The sequence below is a fragment of the Mobula birostris genome, chromosome 3 (genome assembly GCF_030028105.1).
Source record: "Mobula birostris isolate sMobBir1 chromosome 3, sMobBir1.hap1, whole genome shotgun sequence".
NCBI classification, from domain to species: domain Eukaryota; kingdom Metazoa; phylum Chordata; class Chondrichthyes; order Myliobatiformes; family Myliobatidae; genus Mobula; species Mobula birostris.
In genome coordinates, this window is record NC_092372.1 from 61713045 (window position 1) to 61727022 (window position 13978).

Consider the following 13978-nt stretch of genomic DNA (forward strand, 5'->3'; position numbering starts at 1 on the left):
TGAAGTGAAAAGGTCAGCTTTGTAAACAACGTTTGTAAAGTGATGAGACCATGATGTGTTCTCGTATACAGCAGCCAAGACAAGGAGTTATGTTAATTGGATTACACCACACCAAGGAACATTGGCTAAGTTATTCTGCACCACCGTAACCAAGATCAAGGAAGCTTACAGATCAACGCAAACACGAGGAATTCTGCAGATGCTGGAAATTCAAGCAACACACATCAAAGTTGCTGGTGATCGCAGCAGGCCAGGCAGCATCTCTAGGAAGAGGTATGGTCAACATTTTTACAGATCAGATAGATTTTGTCACCTAGCACATCAAACATGGTCACAGGCAGACATGCTCTATCAATAGTTGGGGTCTGCCTTCACAACATTAATTTTGGTTGTTTGGGATCTTTATTCTCCGAAGCTTTTAGACCATCCTTGTGAATTAGTTCATTCCAGCAAAGGTGTTTGAACATTCAGAGGTGTCTCCAATTGTAGGTATGTAACTCAGCGGACGCACTCTCAGACTCAACATATAGAAGTAAACTACATCATTGTCGCTACTGAAACTGCACTGAATCACTTGCTATTACTTTTGATCTTGAGAGGATAAAAAATTGATGTACTTTGAGTTTGGGTGGGTGACTTCCAAGCAGGTTTCTCGGAGAATGCCTGCTTGTTGTGATGAATAAAGACCTTTACTATCACCAGCTTCAGCGTCTCTCCAGTGACTCAGTTCACCATCATAACATGGCCCATGCTAACAGTTAACTTTTTAATGCTCATGGAAAAATGCTGTAGAGATGTTCTAAAGATCTCTTCAGCCTCAGGAAATGTTGTAAAGAGCTCTCGTCATTCTACACGTGTGCGGTAGAGAGCATCCTAACATGCTGCATCACTGAATAAAACGGCAACTGCACTGTGGCAGACAGGGATGCTCTTCAATGGGTAGTCAAAACTGTCCAATGCATCACTGGCACCAGCCTACTGCACTCTCCGCACCGCCCCCCCCCCCGCCCCCAACCAAACCAAATCAAGGATGTATATACAGAAAAGTGTTGGAATGGCTAGTAACATCATGAACAATCCCACCCATCCTGCTTATGGACTATTTGCTCCACTCCCATTAGGGAGGAAGTTACATAGCATCCACAGGAGGACCACCAGGCTCAAAAAGTTATTTTCCCCAAGCAGTAAGGCTGATCAATACTTCCACTAACTAAAACACCACTCCACACTACCCCCCCTCCACCACTACTTTATCATTTCTTGTTGGAGTCACCTTACATACAGACACTCCTGTGCCTAGCGTCACTTTATGAACATACGATGTATATAAGCTATCTTACTTCTATGTATTGTGTTTTATATTATTGTGTTCTTTATTTTATTGTGTTTCTTTTCGTGCTGCATCAGATCTGGAGTAACAATTATGTAGTGGAAATGACATTAAACAATCTTGAATTCTTGCAAGACCCATTCATTTTAAAGCATTTACAAGATTTATAACCAGAGTATTTGCGGATTGTTGTAACTAAATGAGTGATCTGGCTCTTGATAGCCAGAATTAGAGGGTAAAGATCAGAACCTTGATCCAGAGGCTTGAGCACAAAAATCTAACCATGAAGATTTTCTAGATGCAACACAAAGCTAAAATGTACATAAAACTACTTTGAAGAGCAGACTTCTCACTACTGATGGGGCTAATATCTAGATCAGGGGTTCCCAGCCTGGGGTCCACAGACCTCTGGCTTAATGGTATTGGCCCATGGCATAACAAAAGATTGGGAACCCCTGATCTGGATCATCTCTGCAAAAGATGATCTAGATATAACCCTGCTGCAGTTTGTGAGAAAATTAACTGCCTCTTTCTACACTAAAAATACTTGTTTGCAAAGCATTTTTCAATACCCAAATTACTTGACAGAAAAGTTATTTTTTCTACCTTAAACAGTCTTATTATACGAGTATTAGCATCTGCTAAGTGAATGCATCCACATGTAGACTATTCACAATTAGTTCCCCCCACCAGAACTCTCAGAGAAGAAACAAAATCATACAAACACTATAGAACGTAGGATAGCCTTCTGCCACTGAGAATTGCAAAAGAATTTTTTGAACGTACATTAAAACCACCAGCTCTTAGACAACACATATTTTCCGTGGATGTTGTATAACTTTTCCAATGAATCTCTTTAAGAAGTCACTTATTCAGATATAGAAGTACGTCGTGAAACTACATTGAAGAAATAGGCATTTAAGAAATATTTCTAAATTACTTTGTGTAAATGGTGCAGGTTATTCAAGGCATCATTGCTGAGAGCTACAATGCACAGAAAGATTATATTTGATTGGCCGACAAATTCTGTGAGTAATCAGTGATCATTTCAGTATGAGTTCCCAGATAAAACCACCAAGGAGCACACTGTACACAATGCTACAGCTGGGATCTCTTTATTACGTACTGTCTATGTAATAACCAGAAGTTGTTCTCCTTTGTATGCAACCTTGACATTGCTCAAATGTTTTTCTTAGTATTTCCTGCGTCTGCCCAGCAGTTCCAACAACTATTTACAAAAATGACTTTTCTGACAAAGGTGTCACAGTGGCTACTACAACTCCCATGGAATATGATGGAGGTAGCTACACCATACTGTATAACAAAATATGAAACATCACTGCCGTTGCAGAATAGCAGCTTACATCTTACCTTTGATGACAACTAGTGTTCAGCTGAGCACTGAAAGAATCTGCTGTGCACTTTATTGATGGCACGTAACTGGAATCTCCAATGAACTAGTGGAGTACCAGATAGTATGTCATCCAGAAATCTTTTGGGCCTCAACTGGATTCATCAACTATGTACATCTGAGCTTGCATTCAGAATTGACTAAGCAGAGCAAAAAACAGTTTCTGCCATTTAAAAATCTTAAGTTATAAAATACTTCATTATTTGTATCACTACAACATTTAACACAAATTAATAATTTTACGATGCAAGATGCTTTGCTCTTGACTTTGCTCTTCTGTCAATGAAGAAACGCAAACCAGGAACAGGATGGTCAAAAAAGTGAATATTCCATTTAATACTTGGCATCAAGGACTGAGAATTGCTACTGAAAAATGATACCATGAGGCCAACTTCACCCTTCCGAGACTGCACCAATTTTGAAGCATCCTTTTTACACTAATCCTACATTAAACTTCTATTTTCCCTACAAGCCCATTAATCTCAGATTCAGAGGTTGATAGATTCTTGCAATACATATAAAATGCTAGAGGAACTCAACACACCAGGCAGCATCTATGGAAAAAGAGTACAGTCGACATTTTGGGCCGAAATGTTGACTGTACTTTTTTCCATAGATGTTGCCTGGCATGCTGAGTTCCTCCAGCATTTTGTGTGTGTTGCTCGGATTTCCATCATCTATAGAATTTCTCTTGTTTGTTGATAGATTCTTGATTAGTCAGGGTATGAATGGATAGGGGGAGAAGCAAGAGACTCGGGCTGAGTGGAAAACTGGATCCCACAATGACTCAATTCTGCTCCTATATCTTATGGTCTTATTCTATATGGGAATAGGAATTGGAATCTCCCATTCCCCATATATTCAATTGCGCATCACTGCAAGGAAGGATTTACAGCAACCATTTAACCAGTTTCTACTGTTTTTGAGACATAGTAGGAAACAGGACCCCAAGGAAAAACCATATGCTTAAAGAAAGATCATGCAAACTCCACAGTGTTCAGGATTGAAGTCAGGAACTTGGAGCTGTGAGACAGTAATACTACTAACAAATTCTCAGTGTCGTCCCAATCAATTCGATAATGAATAGTTAACGCATTTTCAAGTTTTGTTTTCCTGTGTTTATCTTGATCGATGTATACTGAGTTAAGTAGTCAGCTTACTAATATAATGCATTTCTGATTTACTAGTTAGCCCAAAGAAAGAAATCACAAATTAATTCTGTACATCTTCCAGCATCAGGTCTCTTTTTCAGCAGCCAGTTGGAGCTCACTACCTCAGTCATAGATGTTAAAAAGGTCATCAGAGAAGGAGAAAAGTGGAAAGAGTTCCTCTTAGCATACTTACAAGCCCCATCTTCATCATAGTTGCCAAGATCAAGGTTAATTGTTCTGCTAAATTCGAGCACATTGCACCACTGGTCCTTGTTGATCACTTTATACTTAGATTGCTGCAAAGAACAATTTTTAAAAATAGCATGAATCATTTTATTCAGGTCTACATACAACACTTCTAAATATACTTCCTTTATATTATTCTCACTGCAATCTGCAGCATGTAATTTCCCTTTAGGCAATGTTCTTCTAAAACAACTTAATGATCTACAGATTTCCTGGATCTTCTGAAGGACTCAGTGGACCATGCAGGTATGGCATCTTTAAGCAGATGAACGTTCATCGCCATGGTTGGAAGCAAAGTGAGGCGGGGGGGCTGGGGAGTGAGAGGACATTTGGCTCGAAGCCAAGCTGAAACAGAGATATGAGGCCCACTCTACCCAGCATCTTATTAGCAAATGTGCAGTTGCTGGAGAACAAAATTGAAGACCTGGAGGCAAGATTGCTGTATCAGAGGGAAATGAATGATTACCGTGTCCTTTGTTTGAGCGAGACGTGGCTTTCTGCCAGCACACTAGATACAGTAATCAGACCCGAAGGCTTCTTGATTTACAGAATGGACAGAAGTGCTAATTCAGAAAAGGCAAAACATGGAGGTGTGTGTTTCATGATAAAACTCTCAGTGGTGCTCCAATATGATGGTTTCATCAAACTCTTGTTCCCCTGACCTTGAACATCTAACAGTCAAATGCTGTCTGTTCCATTTACCTAGGGAGTACTGCTCCATAATACTAATTGCTATTCACATTCCACCAGCAACCAACCCTGCCCAATTACTATTGGATTAAAACCTGCAGCACCAGAGATCCCAATACACAAGACCATTACCAATCCATGCCAGAACCGCATTTCAGTAAATCTGATCACTTGACTGTCCTTCTACCTGCATGCAGACATATGCTAAGGCACTAAGTTTCAGAAATTAGGACAACAAAGAGGTGATCGCAGGTGGCAGAGGAGTATCTATGGGATTGTTTCAAATTGGTAGGCTGGGTCGTGTTCAGGGACTCATCTGTGGATTTGAATGAATACACCATGATTGTCACAGACTTTATTAAAACAATTGTAGACGAGTGTGTCCCCACAAAATCATTCAGAGTCTTCCACAGCCAGAAGCCCTCGATGAACTATGAGATTCAAAATATGCTGAGGACCAGATCAGAGGCATTCAAGTCTGGTGACCAAGAAAGTTACAAGTGGTCCAGGTATAATCTCCAGAAAGCCATCTCATGGGCAAAGTGGCAATTCTGGACTAAACTTGAATCAACGAATAACACGACAGTTATGGCAGGGCTTAAATACCATCACCTCGTTATAAAGTTAAATCAAGTGACATAGGTAACAACAGGGCTTGCTTCCATACGAGCTCAATGTGCTCGCAGCTTGTTTTGACCATCAAAACATGAAGAAACCATCATGAACTTCCACAGCCCCAATGATTTGGTGATTTAAGTCTGTGGCCAACGTGCAAGCAGCCTTTAGGAGGGTGAACCTCTAAGCAGCATCTGGCCGAGACAGGGTATCTGGCTGAATTAAGAACCTGTACTGATCAACTAGCTAGTATTCACCGAGTTCGTAAACCTCTCGCTTCTGCAGCGTTAGGTAACCACCTACTTCAAGCAGGCTTCAATAATACTAATGCCAAAGAAGAACACGGTAACCTGCCTCAATGTCTATTGTCCAATAGCAATTACATCTACAGTGATGAAGTGCTTTGAGAAGGTGGTGATGAAACATGTCAACTCTTGCTTAAGAAAGGGCTTGGAACTGCTCCAGTCTGCCTACTGGAGCAACAGGTCCACTGCAGATGCCATGTCATCATTGGTTCTTCACACAACCCTGCAACATCTGGACTGTAAAGATGCATACCTCAGGTGCACTTTATCAACTAAGGCTTAGCATTCAATGCCATCATCCCCTCAAAACTAATCAATAAGTTTCAAGACCTTAGCCTCAATACTTCCTTTCGCAACCTGTTCCCCAATTTCCTCCTTGCAGACCCTAGTCAGCTCGGATTGGCAACATCTCCTGCACGATCTTCATTAGTGGACGTGCACCACAAGGCTGTGTGTTTAGGTCGCAGCTCTACTCACTTTACATTTACGACTGTGCACCAATGCTATACTTAATTTTGCTAATGGCACCACTGTCATAGGCCGAATGAGCATATAGGAGGGAGAATGAAAATCTGGCTGAGTGGTGCCAAACTACAACCTCATACACAATGTCAGCAAGACCAAGGAGCTAATTATTGACTTCAGGAGGAGGAGACTGGAGATCCACAAGCCAGTCCCCAGAGGATCAGAGATGGAGAGGCTCAGCAACCTCAAGGTTATTACTTCAGAGGATCTGTCCTGAGCCCCGCATGAAGGTACAATTACGAAGAAAGCCGGGTAGTGTCTCTACTTCCTGAGGAGTTTGGAAAGGTTCGGCATGACATCCAAAATTTTGACATACTTCTATAGAATTGTAATGAAGAGTATATTCACAGCCTAGTATGCAAATACTAATGCCCTTGAATGAAAAACCCTACAAAAATTAGTGGATATGGCATAGTCCATCCCCATCACAGAGAAAGCTCTGGCAACACACACAAAATGCTGGGGAAACTCAGCAGGCCAGGTAGCATCTATGGAAAAGAGTAAACAGTTGATGTTTCGGGCTGAGACCCTTCATCAGGAGTCCTAATGAAGGGTCTCAGCCTAAAACATTGACTGTTTACTCTTTTCTATAGATGCTGCATGGCCTGCTGAGTTCTCCAGCATTTTGTGTGTGTTGCTTGGATTTCCAGCATCTGTTGATTTACTCCTGTAGATAAAGCCCTCCCCACCATTAAGCACATCTACATGAAGCAATGTTTCAGGAAAGCAACATCCATCATCATGGACCTCTACCATCCAGAACATGCTCTCTTCTTGCTGCTGCCATCAGGAAGGTGGTACAGGAGCCTCAGGATGCACAGCTCCAGGTTCAGGAATAATTATTACCCCACAATCATCAGGCTCTTGAACCAAAAGGGAATAACTTCACGCAACTGCACTTGCCCCTTCATTGAAATGTTCCCACAATCTATGGACTCATTTCCAAGTACTCTTCATCTCATGTTCTTAATATTTATTGCGTAATTATTATTATTCTTTTTCTTTTTGTACTTGCCCAACTTGTGGCCTTTAGCACACTGGTTGAAGTTGATGCCGTTTTTCATTTTATTATGGTTATTATTCCATTACGGCTTTATTGAGTATACCCACAGGAAAATGAATCACATGGTTGTATATGGTGACATATGTACCTTGATAATAAATTTAATTTAAACTTTGAACCTTTATGATGTAGACCATCAATTTTGCTTTTTGAAATAAAACTAAAGCTATGTTTTGCTCGATCCCTTTCATTTACCACAGTACATCAAATATAACGTGATGCAGCAGAAATGTAAATTAGTGATGTTCAGATGTTACTAAAATCCTAATACAGGATAAAATTAGAGATTAAACTATGAGTTCTAGACTCGATAAACCAGATGTTTTATTTGGTGCAGTTCACAAGAATTTATCTGGAATTTGTTGATATTGTACTAGCAAAGATACATGGCAATGATTTGTGTATTTTAATATACAGTTGAAGTCAGAAGTTTACATATACCTTAGCCAAATACATTTAAACTCAGTTTTTCACAATTCCTGACATTTAATCCTAGAAATCATTCCCTGTCTTAGGTCAGTTAGGATCACTACTTTATTTTAAGAATGTGAAATTTCAGAATAATAGTAGAGAGGACGATTTACTTCAGCTTTTATTTCTTTCCTCATTTTCCTAGTGGGTCAGAAGTTTACATACACTTTGTTAGTATTTGGTAGCATTGCCTTTAAATTGTTTAACTTGGGTCAAGCGTTTTGGGTAGCCTTCCACAAGATTCTCACAGCAAGTTGCTGGAATTTTGTTCCATTCCTCCAGACAGAACTGGTGTAACTGAGTCAGGTTTGTAGGCCTCCTTGCTCGCACATGCTTTTTCAGTTCTGTCCACAAATTTTCTATCGGATTGAGGTCAGAAAATGATGTCAAGTCTGGTTCATCCTTGGGAGCAATTTCCAAACGCCTGAAGGTACCACGTTCATCTGTACAAACAATAGTACGCAAATATAAACACCATGGGACCACGCAGCCGTCATACTGCTCAGGAAGGTGATGCATTCTGTCTTCTAGAGATGAATGTACTTTGGCACAAAAAGTGCAAATCAATCCCAGAACAACAGCAAAGGACCTTGTGAAGATGCTGGAGGAAACAGGTAGACAAGTATCTATAGCCACAGTAAAATGAGTCCTATATTGACATAACTTGAAAGGCTGCTCAGCAAGGAAGAAGCCACTGCTCCAAAACTGCCATAAAAAAGCCAGAACAACAGGAAATCTGCAGATGCTGGAAATTCAAGCAACACACATAAAAGTTGCTGGTGAACACAGCAGGCCAGGCAGCATCTTTAGGAAGAGGTGCAGTCGACGTTTCAGGCCAAGACCCTTCGTCTGCTGAACACCTACGCTCTGTCCGCCAGAGAAAGCATGCTTTGCTGAACACCTATGCTCTGTCCGCCAGAGAAAGCAGGATCTCCCAGTGGCCACACATTTTAATTCCACATCCCATTCCCATTCTGACATGTCTATCCACGGCCTCCTCTACTGTAAAGATGAAGCCACACTCAGGTTGGAGGAACAACACCTTATATTCCGTCTGGGTAGCCTCCAACCTGATGGCATGAACATCGACTTCTCTAACTTCCGCTAATGCCCCACCTCCCTCTCGTACCCCATCTGTTACTTACTTTTATACAGACATTCTTTCTCTCACTCTCCTTTTTCTCCCTCTGTCCCTCTGAATATACCCCTTGCCCATCCTCTGGGTCCCCCCCCCCCCCCACCCTTGTCTTTCTTCCCGGACCTCCTGTCCCATGATCCTCTCGTATCCCTTTTGCCTATCACCTGTCCAGCTCTTGGATCCATCCCTCCCCCTCCTGTCTTCTCCTATCATTTTGGATCTCCCCCTCCCCCTCCAACTTTCAAATCTCCTACTCACTCTTCCTTCAGTTAGTCCTGACGAAGGGTCTCGGCCTGAAACGTCGACTGTACTTCTTCCTAGAGATGCTGCCTGGCCTGCTGCGTTCACCAGCAACTTTTATGTGTGTTGAATAAAAAAGCCAGACTACAGTTTGCAACTGCACATGGGGACAAAGATCTTACTTTTTGGAGAAATATCCCCTGGTCTGATGAAACAAAAATTGAACTGTTTGGCCATAATGACCATCGTTATGTTTGGAGGAAAAAGGGTGAGGCCTGCAAGCCGAAGAACACCATCCCAACCGCAAAACATAGGGGTGGCAGCATCATGCTGTGGGGGTGCTTTGCTGCAGGAGGGACTGGTGCACTTCACAAAATAGATGGCATCATGAGTAAGGAAAAATTATGTGGATATATTGAAGCAACATCTCAAGACATAAGCCAGGAAGTTAAAGTTTGGTCCCAAATGGGTCTTCCAAATGGACAATAACCCCAAGCATACCTCCAAAGTTGTTGCAAAATTGCTTAAGGACAACAAAGTCAAGTTATTGGAGTGGCCATCACAAAGGCCTGACCTCATTCCGATAGAAAATTTGTGGGCAGAACTGAAAAAATGTGTGCGAGCAAGGAGGCCTACAAACCTGACTCAGTTACACCAGTTCTGACTGGAGCAATGGAACAAAGTTCCAGCAACTTACTGTGAGAAGCTTGTGGAAGGCTACCCAAAATGTTAGACCCAAGTTAAATAATTTAAAGGCAATGCTAGCAAATACAAACAAAGTGCATGTAAACTTCTGACCCACTGGGAAAGTGATGAAAGAAATGAAAGCTGAAATAAATCATTCTCTCTACTATTATTCTGACATTTCACATTCTTAAAATAGTGATCCTAACTGACCTAAGACAGGGAATGTTTTCTAGGATTAAATGTCAGGAATTGTGAAAAACTGAGTTTAAATGTATTTAGCAAAGGTGTATGTAAACTTCTGACTTCAACTGTAGTATGCGACTGTTCAGTAGAAATTACTAACTACTCACTGTACTCACAGTTATGATGACCAGCAAAAGCTATAGGATGCAGTAAATACACTTGACATCTATTTGTTTGTTTTCAAAATACAATCAACTGCCAGTTTCAAAAGTCATCAAGTAAACACTCAAAAAGCTCAATGTTCTTTCACAACTTAAGTTTTTTGTGCATCTTGGGTAAAATAGTAAGGTTCTTACAGCACTGTTTATAAGATTAACACCATTAAGTTCACTTGCCCAACAAGTGTCCAAGTGATAAATGCAATTATCCATATCTGAAATTCCAATTATGATTGATGGCCAATACATGGGTATCTTTTTTTTCTTAAATGAACAGACCAAAGCACAAGACATCCAAACTACGAAAACAACAAGCTGCAACTTAGTAAGGAAGCAGCAGAAATTTGGTCCAATATCTAACCAAAGAGTAGTGCCTGGTTTAAAAGCGTCAAAACAATGAGACCTGTCTCTCAGAAATAAGAGATGCTGCAGATGCTGGAAATCTTCAGCAACACATAAAATACTGAAGGCACTCAGTAGGTCAGGCAGCATCTATGGAACCCTGGAATTTCTGGAAGCAATTTGGAAGGCACAGGATAAATACATCCCAAAGATGAAGTAGTATTCTGAAGGGATGATGAGGCAACCATGGCCGACAGAGGTCAAAAACAGTATAAAAGCAAAAGAGAAAAATAAAATAAAAGCAAAATATAACAAAAAATGGTGACACGTTAGAGGATTGGGAAACTTTCAAAAACCCAACAGAAGGCAACTAAAGAGCCATAAGGAAAGGAAAGATGAAATATGAAGGTAAGCTAGCCAATGACATAAAAGGAAACACCAAAAGTTTTTTTTTCAGATACATAAAAACAGGCACGGTGAATACAAGACCACTGAAAAATGATGCTGGAGAGATAGTAATAAAGGACAAAGAAATGATGAACGAACCTCATAAGTATCCTGTGTTAGTCACTACTGTGGAAGACCAGGGTAGATAAGTCCAGATGGACTACACCTCAGGGTTCTGAAAGTGGTAGGTGAAGAGATTGGGGAGGCATTAGTAATGATCTTTAAAGAATCACTAGATTTTGGAATGTTTGCAAAGGACTGGAAAATTGCAAACGTCACTCCACTCCTTGAGGAAAAGTTCCAGAAGAAAGGAAACTTACAAGTCAATAAGTGGGACTTCAGTGGTTAAGATGTTGGTATCAATTATTAAGGTGAGATTTTGGACTTCTTGGAAGGACATGATAAAGTAGGTCAAAGTCAGCATAGTTTCCTCAAGGGAGAAATCTTGCTTGACAAATCTGTTGGAATTCTTTGAGGAAATAACAGACAGGATAGACAAAGGAGAGTCAGTGGATGTTGCACACTTGGGATTTTCAGAAGCCCTTTGACAAGGTGCTGCACATGAGGGTGCATAACAAGTTAAGAACCCATGGTAATTCAGGAAAAATACTAACATAGATAGAAGATTGACTGAATGGCAGGAGGCAAAGAGTGGAAATAAAGGGCATCTATTCTGGTTGGCTGCCAGTGACTAGTGGTGTTCAGAAGGGGTTGGTATTGGGATCACTTTTTTTTTTCCACATTATACGTCAATGGTTTGGATTATGGAATTGATGGCTTTGTGACCAAGTTTGCAGACGATATAAAGATAAATGGAGGAGCAGGTTGTGTTGAGGAAGCAGGGAGTTTGCAGAAGGATTTAGACAGATTGGGAGAATGGGCAAAGAATTGGCAGAAGGTATATAGTGTAGGTGAGTGTATAGTTATGCACTTTAGTAAAAGGAATAAAGGCATAGACTATTTTCTAAGTGGACAGAAAATTCAAAAATCAGAGGTACAAGGGGGCTTGGGAGTCTTTGTGCAGTATTGGGCCCCTTATCTAAGAAAAGATGTGCTGACACTGGAGAGGGTCCAGATTCGGTCCAAGAGAATGATTCTAGGAATGAAAGGTTTATTGTCTGAGGACTGTTTGACTCCTGACCTGTACTCACTAAAGTTTAGAAGAATGAGGTGATCTCAATGAAACCAATTGAGCATTGAAAGGCCAAGATAGAGTACATGTGGAGACGATGCTGTTAGTGCAATTTTTAAGTTTAGTACATCTGGCAAATGACTTCAGCCACCAATCATCAAATCTGAATATACAGAAGATTGCAGATTTAATTTAAAATGCAGCTCTGAACAATAGGGTCCTAAAAGCATTGAATCACAGATCAGACAATGCTGATTAAAATTAATTTAGATGTCCGTGATGTGGGTGCGAAGTGGGATGTGTGAAGTTTCTGTGTAGTTTCGAAGAAAGTATTGTGGATACATTATAAATATGGAATTGTTCTTTGATGTTTAGCACATTAAATATCAGGTAGCATAGGCCAGCCAGATCTTTCCACCAAAATTGTCTCAATATGATGCTGTTGTATCTTGTTTTGTTGAATAAAGAGGCTACTTCATAGCTACCAGTACCTTCCTCTAACAACAGGAATTCTGCAGATGCTGGAAATTCAAGCAACACACATAAAAGTTGCTGGTGAACACAGCAGGCCAGACAGCATCTCTAGGAAGAGGTGCAGTCGACGTTTCAGGCCGAGACCCTTCGTCAGGACCAGTACCTTCCTCTAGAGGCTTAATTCAAGCAACAACAGATGCTTTGTACAGTGGGGGAAATCTAGGACCAGAGGGCACAGCTTCAGAATGGAGGGACATCCATTTAGAACAGAGATGGAGGAATTTCTTTAGCCTGAGGGTATTAAATCTGTGGAATTCATTGCCACAAATGTCTGGGGAGGCCAAGACATAGAGTATATTTAAAGTGAGGGTTGAAAGGTTCTTGTTTAACCAGAGGTACGGCGAGAAGGCAGAAGAATGAAATTGAGAGAGATAATAAATCAGGCATGGTGGATTGGGCCGAATGGCATAATTCTACTCCCATGTCTTATAGAATTCAAATGGGTGCCACAGCAGCAGACAGTGCAAAGTTGCTTGATGGAACAGTCTACCAATCTGTACCAGGTCACACTGACGTAAATGTGGCTGCACTGGATGCAATAAATGACCCCAGCAGCATCACAGGTGAAGTGCCACCTCATTTAGGACTGTTTAGGACCCTAAATGGTGAGGGAGGACGTGCAGGGGTAGCTATAGCATTTAACATGGTTGCAGGGGTAATTAATTGCCTGGAAGGAAGTCAGAGCGACCTCTGTGGTAAGGAGAAGGTGGTGTGGAGGAAAAGAACCACCTGGTGGTGGGATCCCATTAGAGATGTCAGAAGTTGCGGAGAATGATATGTTTGATACAGAGGCTCATGAGGTGGTAAACAATGGCAACGGGAACCTTATCCCTGTTATGCCTGGTGGGAGGGGGTGGTGTTGAGGGCAGACACATGGGAAATGAGAAACCGAGATACGGGCAAGGGCAGCATTGATAGTGTTAAAGGGAAAACCCATTTTCTAGGGGAAAAAAAAAAGAGGACATCTCAAATGTCCTGGAACTTAAAGTCTCATCTTGAGAACAAATATGATAGAAGCAGAAGAACAGAGAAAAGGAGTGTCAAAAACAGGGTTGGAAAAGGCATTCTCAAGATTAGTGTGGGAGTCAGTGGGTTTATCAAAGATGCCAGTAGATAACCTGTCCCCAGAGTTGGAGACAGATCAAGAAAGGAGAGAGGAATGTCAGAGCAAAACACACACACACACCAAGTGAACTTAAGGGCAGGGTGGAATTTGGAGGCCTTGTTGATGAAATCCCATTCATCACTCC

General features: G+C 41.2%; 1 protein-coding gene across 2 annotated transcripts in view; it reads right to left on the reverse strand.

Moving 5' to 3' along the window:
- Positions 1-13978, reverse strand: part of dcun1d4 (DCN1, defective in cullin neddylation 1, domain containing 4 (S. cerevisiae)) — a 68680-nt gene that overhangs the window by 6629 nt on the left and 48073 nt on the right. For both annotated transcript variants that reach the window (XM_072252726.1, XM_072252725.1), the window contains one exon: positions 4086-4188. In XM_072252726.1, the coding sequence (XP_072108827.1) occupies positions 4086-4188 (103 nt within the window). The remainder of the gene's footprint in view (positions 1-4085; positions 4189-13978) is intronic.